Here is a 20188-nt window from a genome sequence, read left to right as displayed (position 1 = left end):
CAAGAGCAGCCCCTCAGCCTCTACCTGCACCCCTGGGAGGACCCTGCTGACTGTGCTCCCCTGAGGAACAGGTCCCTGTCCTGGGTGTGGCCGCAGGACCTGGTATTACTGGTGAAGCCCTTTGTTCAAAGCCCACAGCCAAAAATCACCCCAACCCTGCCTCTGCCTCAGTTACACCTACACCCACCTCCCTGCTTTATAGCTGCCCTAGGGTGGTGGTAGGTCAAGGTCCCCTGAGGGCCAGGGAGGAAACCAACTGGCCGGGCTCGTCGCATTCTTGGTCCCACTGTAGGCTGAAGGTACGTTTTCTAAGAGGACAATGAATTGGTTTTTATTATTTTTACTAAGAAAGTTTCTAGGTGGCAGGTGCTATCTGGGGTGGCAGGTGCTGTCTGGGGAGGAGTGGAGTGCAGCAGACAGTGGCCAAACTGTCCTTTCTGCTTCCGTCTGTCGGTGCCACCCCCTGCCACCTGCCAGCTCTCGCTCCCTCAGAGCCAGAAGGTTCTTCCCTCCAGGCTTCCTGGCCTGGGTGCTGGCAGCCCCTGGGGAGAAGACCCAGGCTCCCTATAGTAATGGTCACCACCTTCCCCTCAGGGCAGCTGGAGCCTCATCTTTGGCAGGGTCCCCTGTCCCTTCCCCAGGAGCCTCTGTGCCTGCAGCCCTGCTCCCAGTGAACCTGGCCCCCACCCCAATGGCTGGAACAGAAAGGCCAGGAGACGAATGGCCCGATCCCCTGCCCACCAGAGCAGCTTTTCCGAGAGGTGGGCAGGGGCAGGGTTTGCTTCCCCTGGTGCTGGGAGGCGGCAGAGAAGTTGTAGCCAGGGCTGGAGACAGTGAGGCGGGATAGAGATATCTCTGCTGAGCCCCCATCACTGTGGGAGGCAGGGAGGAGGTCTGCATACTGGGCTCCTTAAAAGTTAGGCCAGGCTGGAGGGCTGTGCTGTGGCAGGGAAGCCTCAGACCTTTCAGGAAAGCCCTTGCAGGTCCCCACCAGGTACCTGGCCCTACTGCAAACCTCTATAGCTACGGTGCAGGCCGCAGGGCATGCTGGGAGGCCTGCTTGGCCCTCTGCCGCCGCAGCCTTACAAAGACCTGGGCCTCTCGATCACCCTTCCGGACCTCCAGCAGCTGCAGGATTGGGTCCCCTGTGGAGAAAGGGGTTTGGTGGTCAGATGCCAGGGGAGAGGCAATGCCCGGTGGTGGCAGGGAAGGGTGGGGGGGGCATACAACACTGCCCCATCCCCCGCCCCAACAACCTGGAAGGAAACCAGTGACAAACCCGCACCAGCCCAGCTCAGGAAGTGGCCCGACAGCCACGGCTGAGACTTGCTAAGGTTTGGCTATTTTTTTTTTTTTTTTTTTTTTTGAGACAGAGTCTCACTCTGTCACCAGGCTGGAGTGCAGTGGCACAATCTCGGCTCACTGGAACCTCTGCCTCCTGGGTTCAAGCAATTCCCCTGCCTCAGCCTCCCGAGTAGCTCGGACTGCCTGGCTAATTTTTTTTGTATTTTTAGTAGAGACAGGGTTTCAGTATGTTGGCTGGTCTGGTCTTGAACTCCTAACCTCTGCCTCCAAAGTGCTGGGATTATGCCTGGTCTGGCTATATTACCTTTTTATTTTTTGGGGGGGACGGAGTTTTCGCTCTTGTTACCCAGGCTGGAGTGCAATGGCGCGATCTCGGCTCACCGCAACCTCCGCCTCCTGGGTTCAGGCAATTCTCCTGCCTCAGCCTCCTGAGTAGCTGGGATCACAGGCACGCGCCACCATGCCCAGCTATTTTTTTGTATTTTTAGTAGAGACGGGGTTTCACCGTGTTGACCAGGATGGTCTCGATCTCTTGACCTCGTGATCCACCCGCCTCGGCCTCCCAAAGTGCTGGGATTACAGGCTTGAGCCACCGCGCCCGGCCTATATTACCTTTTTATATGAGAACCTAAAGCTAGCAAGTTAACCTCTTCATGCCTCAGTTTACTCATCTATAAAAGAGTGCCAATAATATCTGCTTCATTGGTTGGCATGTGTAAAGTGCTTAGCACTTGCTTATAATACGTGCACAAGCACCAGACCGTTTCTGGTATCAGAAATGCTCTGCAGGGCTATGACCCCACTGAGTGAGATCCAGGCCCTTCCCAGGTAAACATCTTGGTGACTTTCCCCACTAGGGAGTCACATTTCACTTAAAAGTTCACTGGGCTCTTGATTAGACCAAGAGATGGGCCATGGCTGTCCCACTAGCTCCCATCTCCAGAAAGGCTGTTCTCCAACCCTGGCGTCACCTCTCTGGGGACCCTGCCTGAGCTTTACAGGCTCCCTGTCCCTGTACCACCCTTCCCTGGGCTCAGGCCTACCGTTGGGTGCGGGGTACGTGAGGGGCAGGCGGGTCTGAGGCACTTCACCAGGCTCCTCGGAGCCACACAGCCCGTGCACCTCACACAGCGGCAGGAAGGCCTCCCCTTCCAGGTCGTCGGCCCCTAGCGTATCGTAGTCCAGCACGGTGAGCAGGAGGCATGCCCCAGGCTTGCGACACGGCTCAGCAGGCACCAGGCTGCGAGGAGAGTCAGGGCTCTGCTGCCAGCCCCAGCATGGCCACCCCCAGCTCCAACACATGGGATCACCCGCTTGGTGTTGGGAACCAGCCAGGGTTAGGGCTGCAAAGCCAGCTCTCAGCCTGGCGCCTCTTGGCCATATGGTGCAATGTCTGCTCTGACTGTGGGTGATGCTTTAAACCCGGGGTCCTGTGCCCCCTGCCCACCTGTCTTAAGGAACTGGGAGCAGATTACTGAGAACCTCAGGGACAGGACCCTTCCCTAGAAGTCCCTAAGTTCAACATGTGGGAGTCCACCCCTGCGCCCAGGGGAAGCAAACTCTTTTTTTGAGATGGGTTCTTGCTCTGTGTCCCAGGCTGGAGTTTAGTGGCACGATCTCAGCTCACTGGAGCTTCCGCCTCCCGGGTTCAAGTGATTCTCCTGCCTCAGTCTCAGAGTAGCTGAGACTACAGGGGTGTGCCACCATGCCTGGCTAAGTTTTTGTATTTTTAGTAGAGACAGGGTTTCACCATGTTAGCCAGGGTGTCTCGAACTCGACCTCATGATCCACCTGCCTTGGCCTCCAAAAGTGCTGGGATTACAGGCGTGAGCTACTGTGTCCAGCCCTTTTTCTTTTTTTTGGAGATGGAGTCTTACTCTGTTGCCCAGGCTGGAGTACAGTGGCACCATCCCGGCTCACTGCAGCCTTTACCTTCTGGGTTGAATGATTCTCCTGCCTCAGGACCCCAAGTAGCTGGGATTACAGGCATGCGCCACCATCACACTGGGCTAATTTTGCATTTTTAGTAGAGGTGGCGTTTCACCATGTTGGCCAGGTTGGTGGGATGACAAAGCGCTGGGATGACAGGCGTGAGCCACCGTGTCTGGCTGCAAACTTTGGTCCAGGTGCCCCGTCCCTGGGGCCCAGATTAGGCCATCTAAGGGGAGCCCCTTGACCCCAGCCAGGAGGAGCAGGCCTGAGGGAGCCCAGCAGGGGGAGGCACTGGGAGAAGAAGGGGGTCCCACTCACAATTCAAAGGTCTCATCAAACAATGGGTGAAGGTCCTTCTTGTGCTTCTGGGTCTCCCGGGAGGCCAGCTCAGGGAACTCATGCCTGGGCTCCAAGGTCAGCTGGACAAAGGGGTCACTGGAGCCTGGCAAGTGGCCGGGGAGAGTGCATCAGCTGAGGGTTTTCCAGCTACCCCACCCCCACAGCTATACCCCACTCAGCAGCACTGACCCCTCCTGGTAACTGGAGGAAATGCACCTAGAGCTCTTGCAGGGTGAGCAGAGCCCCCAGGGATGCAGAGACAGGAGGGCGGGGGGGAACCACTCCTCTTTGGGGAGTGGCCAAAGGGCAGCCTCCGCTCACCGTTGGAGTCCAGGGGAAGCAGGCTGGAGGCGCTGAGCAGCTCCACACGCAGCTTCTGCTCGGAGGTGCGGTAGGAGGCCTTGACTGTCACAGCCCCCAGCTCCTCAGAGATGGTTTCTGCCTGGGGTGGGGAGCACGGGCAGGGTGAGGGGGGACACAGTAGGGGCAAGGTGCTCCAGGACCTGCGGAGGGCACAATGCAAGGGAGGGGGGACACAGTAGGGGCAAGGTGCTCCAGGACCTGCGGAGGGCACAATGCAAGGGAGAGGGGCCTCACCTGCTGCTGGATTCGGCCGCAGAAGTACCTCCGGATGAGCTCCCGGCTGGAGGCTGCCTGCAGCTCCAGGTCCCTCTGCAGAGCCTGGAAACACATAACAGCCGAGAGGTCACCTGGAGTGCGCACGCAACCACAGCCCGGGTCCGCCCTCCAGGAGCTCACGGTCAAGGGTAAGACGTCCGTTTGAAATGGAAACTAGTGGGTCATGGGACCGCAAGCAGGGGCCACCCTCAGGCCAGGCAGACAGCAGGACAGAGGCACAGACAAGACTGGCTTCCCCAGCCGCCCTCCCCTCCAACCCCACCTTGCAGGCACACAGGGCCCCTGTGCTCAGGAGGACCCAGGCTTGGCTTCAGGTTCTGTCATCAGTGTTCTAAAATTTGTAAGAACTTTTGAATAAGGGGCATAGCTTTTCATTTTGTACTGGGACCCATAAATTAGGTAGCTGGCCCTGGACACAGGCGAGTGCTGAAAGGCAGGTTCCCCCGACCTCCTACAGGGAAGCCCACCAAAAGCCCCTACCTGGAAAGTTGCTGTGTGCAGGGCCTCGGGTGGCAGGCCACAGCCCTCGGCATGGAAGCAGATCTCCAGGTTCTGGGGGAGACATCAGAGGTGACCCCAGGCACCCTCCCACCAGGGTTATCCTTGCTGTGACCAGTTCTGTTACCTGCAGGGCAATCTTCAGCCTGTTGGAGGCCAGGGACGAGCTGCGCTGGGAAGCGGCCACCTCCTCCAGCACTGTGAGCGTGTGGGTCCAGAGCAGGGTCAGGAGGCTGGGGCAGGGCAGGGCCAGAAGGATGCGGACACAGCACGGCAGAACGGCAGCAGAGGAGGAAGCAAAGATGCTCTTCAGACAGGGGAGGCCTCAGGGACCCAGTCCCACCCCAGCTCCTCCCACCTCCACCCTCCCCCTCTGCTTCCTGCCCCAGGTAAGGCTGGGGAGAGGGCAGGTACAGGAGGACGACCCAGGGGCAGGTGAGGTCAGTCCTATCCAACACAACTCTCAACCTCAGTGAAGAGCCCTTCCCAGCAGGCTAATAGAACCCTCAAACAAGGCTGGAGACAGGGAGGCGGCCAGGCCCCCAGTGACAGAACCATGATTTAAGACAGGCTGGGCATGGTGGCTCACACCTGTAATCCCAGCACTTCGGGAGGCCGAGGCAGGTGGATCATGAGGTCAGGAGTTCAAGACCTGTCTGGCCAACATGGTGAAACCCCATCTCTACTAAAAATACAAAAATTAGCTGGCATGGTGTCATGTGTGTGTAATCCCAGCTACTCAGAAGGCTGGGGCACGAGAATCGCTTGAACCCAGGAGGCAGAGGTTGCAGTAAGCCAAGATTGCACCACTGCACTCCAGCTTGGGCAAATCTCAAAAAAAAAAACAGGTTCATGGCTGGGCAAGGTAGCTGACACCTATAATCCCAGCACTTCAGGAGGCTGAGGCAGGTGCATGGTTTGAGTCCAGGAGTTTGAGACCAGCCTGGATAACATGGCAAAACCCCATCATGGCCAGGCGAGGTGGCTCAAGCCTGTAATCCCAGCACTTTGGGAGGCCAAGGTGGGCGGATCACAAGGTCAAGAGATTAAGACCATCCTGGTCAACATGGTGAAACCCTGTCTCTACTAAAAATACAAAACATTAGCTGGGCATGGTGGCGCGTGCCTGTAATCCCAGCTACTCAGGAGGTTGAGGCAGGAGAATTTCGTGAACCCAGGAGGCGGAGGTTGCGGTGAGCCGAGATCGTGCCATTGCACTCCAGCCTGGGTAACAAGAGTGAAACTCCGTCTCAAAAAAAAAAAAAAAAAAAAACCCATCACTACAAAAAATACAAAAAAATTGACAGACACAGTGGCTCACGCCTGTAATCTCATCACTTTGGGAGGCCGAGGTGGGCAGATCACGAGGTCAAGAGATTGAGACCATCCTGGCCAACATGGTGAAACCCCGTCTCTAGTAAAAATACAAAAATTAGCTGGGTGTGGTAGCGTGCGCCTGTGGTCCCAGCTACTCAACAGGCTGAGGTGGGAGGGATCGCTTGAGCCCAGGAAGATGAGGCTGTAGTGAGCCGAGATCACAGCACTGCACTCCTGAGTAACAAGAGCAAGACCCTGTCCTAAAAAAAGGGAGCATGGCCAGGTGCAGTGGCTCACACCTATAATCCCAGCACTTTGGGAGGCCAAGGTGGGCTGATCATTTGAGGTCAGGAGCACAAGACTCCATCCCACCCAAGAAAGTAGTTAATTAACTTGTGCAACACATTTAAGTGCCCATAGTGTACCAGGCACTGTTCTTTCAAAAACTTTTTTTCAGATAAGGTCTCCCTCTGTCACTCAGGCTGCATGCAGGGGTAACATCACAGCTCACTGTGGCTGCTATCTTCTGGGTTCAGGTGATCCTCACCAGCCTCCCAGGTAACTGGGACTACAGGTGCATGCCACCATGCCTGGCTAATTTTTGTATTTTTTGAAGAGACTGGATTTTGCCATGTTGCCCAGACTGGTCTCGAGCCCCTGAGCCCAAGTGATCCACTCAACTCAGCTTCCCAAAGTGCTGGGATTACAGGTGTGAGCTACTGTGCCTGGTGGTGTTCTAAAGGCTCGTGAGACAGCACTAAGCAAAACTTCCCTCTTGGTGGAGGTTTAACTCTGGTTTACGTGGAAAAATCTGGTCTAAGATCAAGTCCAACAGAGCTTAAAGGTGAAAAAAATAAAATATTAGAGATGGTGGCTCACGTCTGTAATCCCAGCACTTTTGGAGGTTGAGGTGGGCAGATCACAAGGCCAGGAGTTCAAGACCAGCCTGGCCAACATGGGGTTGGCCAGGGGCAGGTGGGATCAGTCCTATCTCTACTAAAAATACAAAAATTAGCCAGGCGTGGTGGTGGGTGCCGGTAGTCCCAGCTACTCGGGAGGCTGAGGCAGGAGAATCGCTTGAACTGGGAGACAAGCTGAGGTCGTGCCACTACACTCCAGCCTGGGTGACAGAGCGAGACTCTGACTCCGTCTCAAAAAAAATAAGATATTAGGCTGGGCGCGGTGGCTCACGCCTATAATCCCAGCACTTTGGGAGGCCGAGGCGGGTGGATCACGAGGTCAAGAGATCGAGACCATCCTGGTCAACATGGTGAAACCCCGTCTCTACTAAAAATACAAAAAACATTAGCTGGGCATGGTGGCGCGTGCCTGTAATCCCAGCTACTCAGGAGGCTGAGGCAGGAGAAGTGCCTGAACCCATGAGGCGGAGGTTGCGGTGAGCCGAGATCGCGCCATTGCACTCCAGCCTGGATAACAAGAGTGAAGCTCCGTCTCAAAAAAAGATAATAAATAAAAATAAAAAATTAGGCCAGGCACGGTGGCTCATGCCTGTAATTCCAATACTTTGGGAGGCCCAGTCAGGCAGATCATGAGGTCAGGAGTTCCATGTCAAAACCTCATCTCTACTAAAGATAGAAAAAACTAGCTGGGCATGGTAGCTTGAGCCTATAATTCCAGCTACTCGGGAGGCTGAGGCAGGAGAATCGCTTGAACCCAGGAGGTAGAGGTTGCAGTGAGCTGAGATCATGCCATTGTACTCCAGCCTGGGCAACAGGGCAAGACTTCGTCTCAAAAAAAATAAATAAAAAATAAATATATATATATATATACACGGTGTAAGAAATAAAGACGGCCAGACTCCAAGGGGCCCTGGCTGTACTTGTGGGGTGGAACGGAGCTCTAGGAGGTCGGGCAGCCTCCGCAGGGCCCAGATTCCACAGGGAGGTGGGGCACTGTCATTGTCATCATCACTACAGCTAACAGTCACTGACCACTTCCTTTGTACAGGCACTGTGCTCAGCACTTCACATGACCCATTCATCCTCACAAAAGCCAGAACTATTCTCATCTGCACCAGGAGCTCCCCCATAGCTGCTAAGCAATGATGAAGCTGGAGTCTGAACCCAGGTGGTCCAGAGCCCCTGTGCTGGACTCCGCCGCCTGTTGCCTGGCATGCTGGGTCCCTGCTACGAGACACCCTAACTACAGGTTCTCCCTGCACTGTGGGCGGGGACCACCTGTAACCTTGGCGGGGCATAGAAACAGTCAAGGGAGACCCTGAAGACAGGCCTGGGATGAAAGGAGAAAGGACAGGCAGATTTTGGCTCAGCCTAGGGAAGAACTCAAAACCCTCAGAGCCAGGCAGCAGACAACAGGAGGCCTGTGAAGTGGCGAGCTCCCTGCCCCTGTGGCGAGCATGAGCAGAGCCTGTTGCACCTTCTAAGGGGAGGGGGGGGTCACCAAAGGGCTTCACCTCCCCCACTCAGAACGGATGCTGAAGCCCAGGACGGAGGGGAGTGGGAGGAGAGGTGGAGGTGGAGGGCACACCCGGGCAGGGGCCGCTACCCACCTGCTGAAGTTCTCTTGCACCAAGTTGGTGTTCATGTAGCAAAGCTCCACCTCCAAGAACTTCATCAGGGGCAGAATGGCCTGGGCAGGGAGGGGCAGGTGTGGCTCTGGCTCATTTTGGTCCCACCCCCATCCCCTAACCCTGACCTGGTGGGAAGAAGCGGGGCCGGGAGCCTTTCTGTAAGAGCTGTTTGTAGCGTCTGTAAGATGCTGGCCCTGCCCACCTCTCTGCCTTCCCCTCTCTGTTGCTCAGTCTGTTCCAGCCACACTGGCCTCCTCTGCAGCCCTTAAGCTTCCAGGCCTGCTCCTGCCTCAGAGTCTCTGCCCTTGCTGTTCCCTCCGCCTGGAATGCTCTTCCCCTAGAACCCTCCTGGCTCCTCCCCTTGCTTCCTGTAGGTCTTGACTCAGCTGTCACCGCCTTCCCTGGTCATCATCTAAAAATGCAACCCTCTGACACTTCTCACCCGCTTCTCCGCGTTACTGTTCTCCATGGCATTTACCATCATCCAGCACACTATGTGTGTGCGCGCGCATCTGTGCATGACTGGAGTTATAGCTGTAACTATCACCATGGTTACGGATGCTCACTGAGTAGGTCTTCTTTTACCTCTACTACTACAATGCAAGCTCCAGGAAAGCAGGTATTTTTGTCATATTGTTCACTGACCTATCCCCAATGCTTAAATCAAGGCATAGGACACAATGAGTACCTGATAATAGTTGATGAATGAATGAATACCCGCCCCTCATCAATCGCAGGTGTCTGTCATGATGTAGCCCTACCCAAGGTCAGCTGGCTTGTATTAACAGGATAGCCAAGCTAGCAGGCAGCTGAGGAGGATGTACATTCAGACCTGTTTGGCTGCAAAGCCTAAGCCCTCCCCAGCTGCAGCCCCGCATTGACGGTCCATGCTGAGACAGCCTGTGGAGTGACCCAACCCATTCCTGTGAGCATCCCGGGGGAAACTGAGGCCCAGGGAGAGAACATGCCTTGTCTGGGCTGGGGGACTTATCTCTAACACCCAGGCTTTCAGTGACCCCAGATCCACAGAGCTGGCAGGGTGGTGAAGGCCAGCAGGCAGAAGGGCCACTTACATCCTCAGGCAGGACGGACTCCCTGACGCCCACGAGTTTCTGGATATGCTTGGCGATGCCCACCTCCAACTGGAGACACAAAACAGTAGAAGCAGGGAGGTTAGGGCATGAATTGGGGATGGGAGCGTTCCTTAGAGCCTGAGTTTAGATGCAGGAAGGGGTTGCTGGATGCTGGCCCAGGTCCTGCTGGAGCCAGGCAGGCTGAAGGCAGGGCGAGGTGACAAGGTACCTGCTCGGCCAGGGTGTGGACACCAGTGCGGATCTCGTGGCCCAGCCCGGCCAGCGCGCTCTGTAGCTGGGCATGCAGCGTGTTCTGCAGCTGCCCCTGCTCCAGCACGGCCCCTACCCGCTGCTCCAGGGCCTCCCACGCCAGCTGGGCAGGCAGCTTGCCAATCACCAGCCGCAGCTGCTCCATGTCATTCACCACCACGCATAGCTGGAACAGGGATGCAGAGCTTCCTGAACGGTGCCCGGGCTGGTCCCCGCACCCACCCAGACTCCTAGCCCCAGCGCTGGCCTTACCATGTTGGCTGCCTGGGCTTGGTCCTTCTGGCCTGAAGAGAGTTCGCGGGCCCGGGCCTTTATAAGGCTGCAGTATACCAGGGCCAGGCGACAGGTGTCCTAGGGTGGGGTTGGACAGAGGGAACTGATCCATGGGTGGGGCACGCAGGAAGGGCAGGTGGGAGGGCATGGGAAAGTCAGCGACTTGGGGGATTGAGGACACAGGCCTTGGGAGGCTGCTTGGGTGAGAGCTTGGGAGACACCGTGGATGGTGGTGTGACTGTTCTAGAAAGAGGGGGAAGGGCACATGGAAGATGCCACACCTCCACAAACTTGACAGTGATCATGAAGGCCTCCTCTGGGTCTGGCCAGTCCAGCTGCCGGGCGGTGTGGCTGATCTGGGCAAAGCAGGTGGACAGATCCACCGCGGATGTGCTATGCTTGGTCAGTTCACCCAGGGGCACCAGCTGGGGGGAGGGGGGCGCATAGAAAGGAGGACTCAGGACACTGTCAAATCCACCCCCTTCCCTTCCTCCTTCCTTCATTCAGAGCAGCTTCCACCACCAGGCACAGAGCTGGGCAGGGAGCTTCACAAGAGACAAGCAAGGCTCCGCTCAGACCCCTCCGGCTGCGGGAGCTCAGGCAAAGTGAAGACACAGTCAGCCCCAAGGATATCCAGAGGTAGGGTTTTGCACACAACTGGCCTCAAGTGCACCCAAAAGGGACGTTCAGAGCGTGTTACCAGCTTTTACTATGCTTTGGAGGTCCGGGCAGAGCCCAAGCCTCACCCCCAAACCAGGGCCCCGCCCCCACCTCATCCATCTGCACAGCGCGCTGCACCCGTGCCAGGGCCACGCTGTATGTCTTCTGCAGCCAGGAAGGGATGGCTGGCTGGAACCAGCGGTGGAAACTCTCCAGGGCCATGACTCCATCCCTGGGGAGTGCCGGGACACGGCGTTGGTAAGGCTAGGGCCAGCATGGACCCCGGGGCCTCATCCACCCTCCCCTCTCCTGTCCCCTCGAAGCCGCCGGCAATTGGCCTGCTGCCCACCTCTCTGAGGAGCTTGGGCGCAGCTGGCAGAGCTCCTTGAGGCTGATGTAGAGCTGAAACAGACTCTCGCCCATCTCTGGGGACACTGCATCGCCCACAGCTTCGGTGTAGTCCTGCACCCGCTTGGCCACCTGCAAAAGAAAGGTGTGGAGGGCAGGGCACACAGCTCTGTCGTGGAGGGCATGGCCTGGAGACAGGGGCGAGGGACTCACCAGCCACTGCAGCTCCCGGAAAGCCATGGGGAAGAGGTGGATCTTGAGGGTACTGGGGGAAAGGCATCAGGTTTACCCGGTGGCACACCAGGGTCCCTGTGGTTCCAGCTCTGAGCCAATGCCCCACTACCTCCCGACCGGGCTGTCTGCTCACTTGTGGAAAATCTTGTCCCACGTGCGCTGGCACTGGTGCAGGTCGCCAATGATGTCCTGCACTAGGCCTAGCAAGGCCTTGCCTGCCTCCAGCATGCCCTTCAGGGACAGAGGTGGGCTAAGCTGGGGTGCCAGAGGCAGGCACCGCCCCCCACCCTCCCTGCCCGGCACCCTTACCTGCATCATGGGCTGATGGTGCTGCTGCTTCAGGTGGAACCATTCAGTGGTGCCAGTCTGTCGACAAAGAGGCCGTGAGCAAAGAGGGACTGCCAGCCCCAGCACGTGTCTCCCCCATCCCCAGCGTGAGTGCCACACCTGCAGGGCCTCAGTCACCAGCTGGGGCAACGCGGCGGTGTTGGGGCATAGCTCCCCGAAGGCCTTCATCTTGCACATCTGTACCAGGACCCTGCAAGGCAGAAGGAGCTGTGTCCAAAGGGCCTGCTGCACACACTCGCTCCTCCCACCCCCCCAGCACCCCGGCTGCTCCCTCATCCCTGACCCCACCGAGGAACGGGAGAGGAGCCACTGACCTGAGGAGAGACTGCAGCCGGGCTGGGGAGTCCGAGACAGAGAGGGGGAAGACGGAGCGGAACCTCTGGATGAGGGAGAGGCCGTAGGCCAGCAGGGAGCTGAATGAGGCAGCCAGCTCCTCCTCCTGCAGAGCCAGGAGAGGCTTTAGGGGCCTGGACAACCTCTGCTGCTCCCCTTCCCTTCTCTGGGCCCTGCCTGCCCGCCCAGCACCCCTCGCCCACCACACGCCCACCTGTTCTGCCTTGAGCCGGCCCTGGATCCACTGGTACTCGATGCTGGTGATGGGGTGCAGGAGGCAGCTGCTGGGGAACTCCAGGCTCTGGTAGAGACGGCTGTAGGCCAGCCACTGCCTGCAGGGACAGGAAACCCTCTGCTGGGTGGGGAGGAGGGAGTTATCTTCTCCTGTTCACAAAGCCTCAGGTGGAAGGAATCACCTCCCTCCTCCAGGGCACCTGGTGGAGCCCCACTCATCAGCACAGATTGAAAACTAGTAGCTCAATGTGATACACAGGATTTTTTTAGATGGAGTCTCACTCTGTCACCCAGGCTGGAGCGCAGTGGTGCGATCTTGGCTCACTGCAACTGCTGCTTCCTGGGTTGAAGCGATTCTCCAGCCTCCGTCTCCCAAATAGCTGGGACTACAGGCATGCGCCACCATGCCCAGCTAAATTTTGCATTTTTTTTTTTTTTTTTTTTTTTTTTTTCGTCAGAGTTTCGTTCTTGCTAACCAGGCTGGAGTGCAATGGCGCGATCTCGGCTCACCGCAACCTCTGCCTCCTGGGTTCAGGCAATTCTTCTGCCTCAGCCTCCTGAGTAGCTGGGATTACAGGCACGCACCACCATGCCCAGCTAATTTTTTGTATTTTTAGTAGAGATGGGGTTTCACCATGTTGACCAGGATGGTCTCGATCTCTTGACCTCGTGATCCACCCGCCTGGGCCTCCCAAAGTGCTGGGATTACAGGCTTGAGCCACCGCGCCCGGCCTTAAATTTTGCATTTTTAGTAGAGAGGGGGTTTCATCCTGTTGGCCAGGCTGGTTTTGAACTCCTGACGTCAAGTGATCCACCCGCCTCAGCCTTCCAAAGTGTTGGGATTACAGGTGAGAGTCACCATGCGCAGCCAGGATTTTTGTTTGTTTTTGCTGATGCTTTTCAAATTGCCCAGATTGAGATCTTTGTGATTTTAAAACTTCAGGATTTCTTGCTGTTTTTGAAAAATTGGATCGGCCGGGTATGGTGGCTCATACCTGTAATCCCAGCACTTTGGGAGGCCAACGCAGGCAGATCACCTGAGGTCAGGAGTTTGAGACCAGCCTGGCCAACATGGTGAAACCCTGTCTCTACTGAAAATACAAAATTCAGCTGAACGTGGTGGTGGTCCCAGCTACTTGGGAGGCTGAGGCTGGAGAATCGCTTCAGCCCAGGAGGCAGAGGTTGCGGTGAGCCAAGATCAGGCCACTGCACTCCAGCCTGGGTGACAAGAGGGAAACTCCAGCTCAAAAACAATAAAAAAAAAGAAAAAGAAAAATTGGATCTACTTCCTTTCAGATGGTTTGGGGGGACATCACACACATGAGGTCCAGTGGGAGGGCAAAGGATGAGGGTGAGACGCAGCCTGGGGACAGGCCGAGGTCCCTGCTGGACACTGAGCCACCTGCATTGCTGTGCTTGGGCCCTGCAGGCAAACCAATCTCCTCCCCATCTGGCGCCTGCTCCAGTCTCCAGCCTCGAGGCCATCCCACCCTCTAATCTGATCACCCACCTGCCTGACGTCCTGGCAGTACACAAGCTGACCCTGGCCCAGAAATGCACTCCCCAGTCTCCCTCTACCTCCCTCTCAGATGCCAAGTCCCAGCCCAGGCCTGAGGCAGCATCCTGCTCCTGTTTGTCTGTCCTCCCCTGACCAGCCCCTGGCTGTGTCCCATCTCTCTCTTTTTTGATTTTTTTGAGAGTCTCGCTCACAATCTTAGCTCACTGGAACCTCCATCTGCCAGGTTTAAGACATTCTCGTGCCTCACCCTCCTGAATAGCTGGGATTACAGATGTGTGCCACCACACCTGGCTAATTTTTGTATCTTTTGTAGAGATGGGGTTTCAGCATGTTGGCCAGGCTGCTCTCAAATTCCTGACTTGAAGTGATCTGCCTGCCTCGGCCTCCCAAAGTGCCAGGATTCCAGGTTCGAGCCACCACACCGGGCAGGCTGTGCCCATCTCTGCCCTTCTCACCTGCACTGGAATGGCTGTGACCCTGTGCCTTCCCCGGCATTCCTAGGACCTGACGTGACTGGCCCTCAACATAGACCTGTTCATGTCGGGAACAGGTTTGCTGAGTTGAAAGCTATGACACTGGGAAACAGGGCTGGGGTTAGGAACAGGGTCCAAACTCAAATGCCTGGAAGGACTCAGGAGATGAAAGTGGCTGAAGTGGGCCCAGTGGCAGCCGTGATGCCCAGAAGCAGACACGTCACTCTGCTCTGGCCACTCAAAAAAGCAGCAAAATGGCGGGGTGCGGTGGCTCATGTCTATAATCCCAGCACTTTGGGAGGCTGAGGACAGTGGATCACCTGAGGTCAGGAGTTCAAGACCAGCCTGACTAACATGGAGAAACCCTATCTCTACTATAAAACAAAATTAGCCAGGTGTGATGGCGCATGCCTGTAATCTCAGCTACTCGGGAGGCTGAGATAGGAGAATCCCTTGAACCCAGAAGGTAGAGGTAGACGGGAGACTGCATCACACCATTGCACCCAGGTTGGGAAAAAAAGGGTAAAACTCTGCCTCAAAAAAAAAAAAAAAAAAAAAAAAGCAGCAAAGTTCTGGCCCTGCAGTTCCAGCACTTACGTTTCATGAGAAGCTAGAGATCTGAACAGTACGTGAAATCTCCAGATAGCTTTTTCTAATTTTTTTTAGAAATGAGGTCTCACTCTGTGGTCCAGGCAGGAGTGTGTTGGCGTGATCATAGCTCACTGTAGCCTCGAACTCTTGGGATCAAGTGATCCTCCTGCCTCAGTCTCCCAAAGTCCTGGGATTCCAGGAGTGAGCCACCGCATCAGCCGAATCTCCAGACTTTTTAAAGTTGGTAACTGATTCAAAACTTAAAACACATATTTTGGGCCAAAGGGAACTCTGCTGAGAATTACACTTTGGGCTATCAGCTTGCAGGAGGGTGGGAGGGTGGGGGGGTCTGGTGACTCAGGGGTTCCGCCCAGGGCTGTGCACTCACGCCATGGACTGGTGGAAGTCGGACAGGTCCTTCTGTGTGGCGTGGAGAAAGAGGATGGTGGCAGCCTGGGGACTCAGTGACCCGTCCCAGGAGGTGCTGCCTGCCTGAGGGAGCAGATGGAGGAGTGTCAGGACTGAAGGGCAGCCCTGGCCACGCCCAGCTCCGGGAGGGCAGTACCTGGTGCTGGGTGACCTCGTGGGACACAAGCTGCTGCAGGAGGTGGAGGTGCACCGTGTAGCTGGGCTGTGAGCGGCTGGCCGAGGTGGCTCTCTGCAATGAGGCCTCTGTGAGCAGCTGGCCCACACCGGCGGCAGCCAGCCCCCGCAACCCAGCCAGACCACCGCAGGAGCTGGGCACAGTCACTAGCCCAGGACTCTACCTACCCGCTTATGGATGAGCTGGAACTGGAGGTGGCACTGGCCTCGGTCTGGGTAGGTCTCAGTGCGGGGTTCCAGGGGGTACCACTGGTCCTCTCGGCAGCGCAGGTCCTGGCAGGCGGGGATGCCCGGCCCACGAGTGTCAGAACCTCACAGTCAGGGGCAGCAGAGGCAATGGGAGGCGGACCCCAGGCTCAGCTTGGTGCTGACGAGGAGCCTCTCCCCAGAGCCCCTCCCAACCCCCTCCCTCTGCCTCGCTCCTGGACCCCTTTCCCCATCCCCCTCACCTGCAGCCTCAGAACCACATTCCCCAGAAAGTCGTCCTGGCCTTTGTCCTTCCGGGCCTCCTTAAAGATCCTGCATCAGGCAGGCTCCCGTGAGGGTGATGTTGCAAGCATTGGAAGGGATCAGGCTGGAATCTACCCTCCGCCGCAGCAACCTGGACCCCAAAGGCGCCTGCACCCCAGCACTCGGTGTGCATGTCAGGGGATGGGGGGCAGAAGGACCCCCACTCCTTCTCTGTGAGCCCTGCAACACCCACCTGCGAAGCCCATGCAGATCTGTGAGCTCCCCAAGCTTCTGTCGGACAGACTCCACGGTGTCTAGGTCCCTGGTTGGACAGATTTGAGAAGGAAGCAGAGAGAGTGCTTACGATCTCTTCCAGGAGGAGGTTCTGCCTCTTCACCCCACATCCTTTCTCTCCCTATCCCTAGGGGCAGGCCAGGTCACTCACCACATATCCAGATGAAAGCTCGAATTGGTGATGTCCTCAAACTCCCTGTATGGAGAGAAGGGCATGGTTGAGGGCCCTGGAGGGTGGATGCCCCCAGACAAAGCCGCAAGTGACCCTGGCCCAGAGCCATGGAGTCGCAGAGTTGTCGCCTATCCTGCCAAACTCCTTGACTCCCAGCCGCATCCCTGCCTCTTTTTTTTTTTTTTGAGATGGAGTCTGGCTCTGTCACCCAGGCTGGAGTGAAATGGTGCAATCTCGGCTCAGGGCAACCTCCGCCTCCCAGGTTCAAATGATTCTCCTGCCTCAGCCTCCTGAGTAGCTGGGATTACATGGATGAGCCACCACATCCAGCTAATTTTTGTATTTTTAGGAGAGGTGGGGTTTCACCATGTTGGCCAGGCTGGTCTTGAACTCCTGACCTCAGGTGATCCACCTGCCTCGGCCTCCCAAAGTGCTGGGATTACAGGCGTGAGCCACCGCGACCGGTCCTGCCTCCTTTAAGGTACGGCTTCAGGCACTCCCCAGACTCACCCACAAGGGCCCGAGACCCTCCTTGCCCCCAGCACGCGTGGCATTCATGTTGTTCTGTCCCATCTGACCTCCTATCCGTCTAACATGCCTCGAGATGGGCTCCTCCTCCAGTCTTTGCCCAGGGCCAAACCCCCTCCCCTGAGTCAGGAAGACCTACTCATCTCAGTGCCTGGGGGAGACCCTGCCACTCAGAGGAGACCCAGACAGAGTGGGGGCTGGGGCGGGGTTACCTACAGGATGAAGGTCTCATCCCAGACAGGGTTGAGCGTCTGCGTGACAACCTGCGTGCGGTGGGTCTGCTCCTCGGGGATGGTGTGCTTCACCACAGCCTTCTGCCGCCGCCGGGACCCAGGGCTGCCCCCTGGTGCACCCACCCCCTGCTCAATGCCCAGTAGGCAGTAGGGGTCGCTGAACCCTGGGGAGGAGTGGAGAAGACGAGGCAGCCAGGGAGTTGGCTGGGTCCAGGGGAGAGGCCCTCATCACCCCCTCCAGGGCTGAGCCTCCTCCTGGGGACAGAGAAGGGGACCAGCAGCATGGGGGTAGGGCAGCGCCACAGGGCTTCTGGGAGGTGAGTGCTCCCATCAAGAGTCCTGGGGCCAGGCTATGATGGCAGAGGAAGGAGCCAGGAAGAAGCCCCCAGGGAACCCCACCCCACGCTCACCACTGACATCTTTGCCCAGAATGCCCTTGGCCTGTTTCACTGTTGCCTTCAGACAAAATGTTGGCTTCTGGATGGACAGGAGGGGTGGCCTGAGTCCCTGAGGAGGGGTGGACTTCCCAGGCCCCTCCTTGCCCAGGGTGGCCCTGGTCCCCGGGTTACCTCGAGCTTCCTGACCCGCTGCAGCGCCTGCTGGTGCTCCTCCAACTCCATGTGGAAGGCCTGGTGGGGAGGCAGGTGGGTGGCTGGGGGCACAGGATGGGGCAGCTGCAGGAGGGGGGTGGGGGGGGCTGGGCTCACCTCCTGCAAGTATCGCAGCAGCTCAGAGGCCTCTGTCACATGGTTGGGCTCAGGCTGACCCAGGCGGTGCAGGACCGTGTAGAGCGCGTCCTCATAAAGCAGGGCCCGCTGAGACACATAGGGTCACCTTGGGAACCCCATCAGCCTCCCCGGGCACCAACACCTCACGCCAAGGGCAGGAAGGACAAGGGGCGGCTTGTGCAGTGGAGGGGGCTGAGACCCAGGAGTCCCCGCCCTACCACGAGCTGCTGCCATCAGCATCGGCCAGCAGGAGAGTGCACAGCGCCCTCCCCACCTCTTTGCATGCCAACACTCAACTCTTACCTGCTCCGGGGAGAAGTGGTGGGATGGAGGCTGGATCTACAGAGCAAGGTGGAAAGGCAGACTGTCTGGGGAGGCCCAGAGCAGCCTCGGGTTGGGCAGGAAAGGCTCCTCCGAGGCCTGAACCAGGCCAAGGACATGGGGCCCCAGCACCCTGGCCTCCAGCCCCACCGACGCCCGCACCTGTTCCCCCAGCAGGCTTCCCGGGGGTCCGTCCTCTGGCCTGCTGTGGCTGAGGTCCATGGGCACCCAGTAGCGTGAGGCCTCCACACCCACACCCTCCCTCCCTGCTTTCCCCAGAGGAAACAGCTCTTATCGGTGGTGGCTGCTCCTCACCCAGCTGCGGAAGTGAAGCTCAGCAGCGGAGGTGAGGGGGGTGCCACGCCGGCCTCGGGGTCTGCTGCTCCCTGAACAGCTCACCCCACACCCGGGATGCCCCCACCTAGCAGAGCTGGTGCCTCCGGAGCTGGAGGAGCAGGGGATGGGGAGTCAGGCCCACCAGAGGAGGGGTTCAGAGAGGCTCAGACCGCAGGTCCTCTCCACAGTGGCCCAGAGGACACCTGGCAGCCCCTGGTCTGTGGCCCATGAGGCTCTGCTCAGGGAGGGGCAGGCAGGGAGAGTCCCTGGTCCTCAGTCTCAGCCTTCCAGAGGTGGGGCCAGACAGCAGGGCACCCACACCGAGATAGAAGTTCTCCCCCAGGCTGGCTTTCTCCCCGGGTGAGGTCACTCCTACCTCTGGGGCCGTTTGGGGCAGAGGATTCTGTAGATCTTTCACTCTGCGACGCCTTATCTTGATGGCCTGGCGCAAGAGGGGAGGGCGCTGCTGCGGACGGGAGGGGAGTGTCGCCATGGCGGCCTTCTCTGCCCTTCCCTGTCTGCTGGTGCTGGGTGAAGACAGCGAAGCCACAGGATTATGCAAAGAGCCTGGGGCTGCCACCCTCTGCAGGGGAGGGTGGGGGGGGTGGACCAAAGGGTGAGGGTGTCACTGCCTGGGAGAGGCGGTCTCCCAGGTCCCCTGCACCTTCCCCAGCCAGGATCCCTGCAGGACTCTCCTCCAGCTAGAGCAGAAGGTGAACTCCGTGGGCAGGCCTGGCCCTGCTCCCCACTCCCACAGAGGCCCTGAGAAGGAGCCAGCGCTCTCAGCAGGCAGGGGGGCGGGGTGGCCAGAATGAGTGGGCAGCATCCTGCCCCATCCATGTGCTGTGCCCACGCTGGGCCAGGCACTGAGGGAAGCTGACATGGGCCCCAGGGGTTCTGGCCCCACTTCTCCAAGTGGGTCCAGACAGGGGCGGGGCGGGGCAGGGTGGGGTGAGGTGGGGAGCAGTGGGGTGTGGCTCATGGGGGAGGGGGCTCCTGAGAAGCATCTCCCTGGAGGGCAGTCAATTGCTCAGCCTGTTTGGCCTCACAGGTGACATTCCATGGAGATGACGGGGCCAAGCTGTGCCGGGCAGGGGCGGCTCTCTGGCCCCACCCCCCCAACCTTGGCGGTCAGGAGGGTGCTCCCTTTACATGCCCTTGAAGGGGGCTCAGTCAAGCCTCACAGAGCTCCAGGCCAGGCTGGCCAGGAGGCGGTAGAGTGGCCACTGCCTGATCTCTCCCGAGGACAAACTTGGCTCCCAGAGACAAGGAAATGCGCCTCAGCTCGGGGCTTTCCTAGAGCTCTGTGGCCTGCCCACGCTGTGCCCAGTTCTGGTCTCGGGACTTGGGGGCGTGTGGGCCTGGCCATGGCCTTTAGCCATTTCCCACCCTCCTGTCCCTCCAAGTTCATAGAAGGGCGAGTGATGTGGGTGGTGGCAAGCCCAGCTTCACTGCCCAAGTGTCCCTGTCACAGGTCCTGACGTGCTCTGGGCTCCTCCCTCCAGCAGCCAGGACTTGGGTCAGGGCTGCCATTCACCAAGGAGCCAGCAGGGGACGACGTGGTGGCCCGACCCCCTCCCATCCAG

General features: G+C 58.2%; 1 protein-coding gene across 4 annotated transcripts; it reads right to left on the bottom strand.

Annotated features, from left to right (window-relative positions):
- Positions 1-304: 304 nt before the first annotated feature.
- Positions 305-19490, bottom strand: UNC13D (unc-13 homolog D). 4 transcript variants are annotated; one of them, XM_032241648.1, is made up of 33 exons: positions 19267-19490; positions 18979-19129; positions 18249-18284; positions 17925-18032; positions 17787-17846; positions 17628-17694; positions 17201-17381; positions 16436-16480; positions 16244-16312; positions 15990-16059; positions 15709-15813; positions 15503-15595; positions 15326-15429; positions 12335-12452; positions 12102-12226; positions 11887-11977; positions 11749-11805; positions 11573-11670; positions 11419-11470; positions 11207-11337; positions 10969-11089; positions 10479-10622; positions 10177-10275; positions 9884-10090; positions 9655-9723; positions 8561-8640; positions 4841-4946; positions 4696-4767; positions 4174-4257; positions 3898-4018; positions 3556-3679; positions 2349-2545; positions 305-1145 (listed from the first exon to the last, which is right to left on the bottom strand). In XM_032241648.1, the coding sequence occupies exons 1-33, from the start codon at positions 19440-19442 to the stop codon at positions 1024-1026; spliced, it is 3483 nt and encodes a 1160-aa protein (XP_032097539.1). In that variant the 5' UTR covers positions 19443-19490; the 3' UTR covers positions 305-1023. The 4 variants fall into 4 exon arrangements, with proteins under 4 accessions (XP_032097539.1, XP_032097541.1, XP_032097542.1 ...); XM_032241650.1 differs by lacking the exons at positions 18979-19129; positions 19267-19490 and adding an exon at positions 18429-18958; XM_032241649.1 differs by having other exon boundaries at positions 310-1145; positions 18979-19462.
- Between the last annotated feature and the right edge of the window lie 698 nt (positions 19491-20188).

This window comes from Sapajus apella, unplaced genomic scaffold (assembly GCF_009761245.1).
Source record: "Sapajus apella isolate SASKATOON/1434 unplaced genomic scaffold, GSC_monkey_1.0 scaffold48, whole genome shotgun sequence".
Classification (NCBI taxonomy): domain Eukaryota; kingdom Metazoa; phylum Chordata; class Mammalia; order Primates; family Cebidae; genus Sapajus; species Sapajus apella.
The sequence above is the reverse complement of the archived record's forward strand: the minus strand, read 5'-3'. Positions and strand labels throughout refer to the sequence as shown.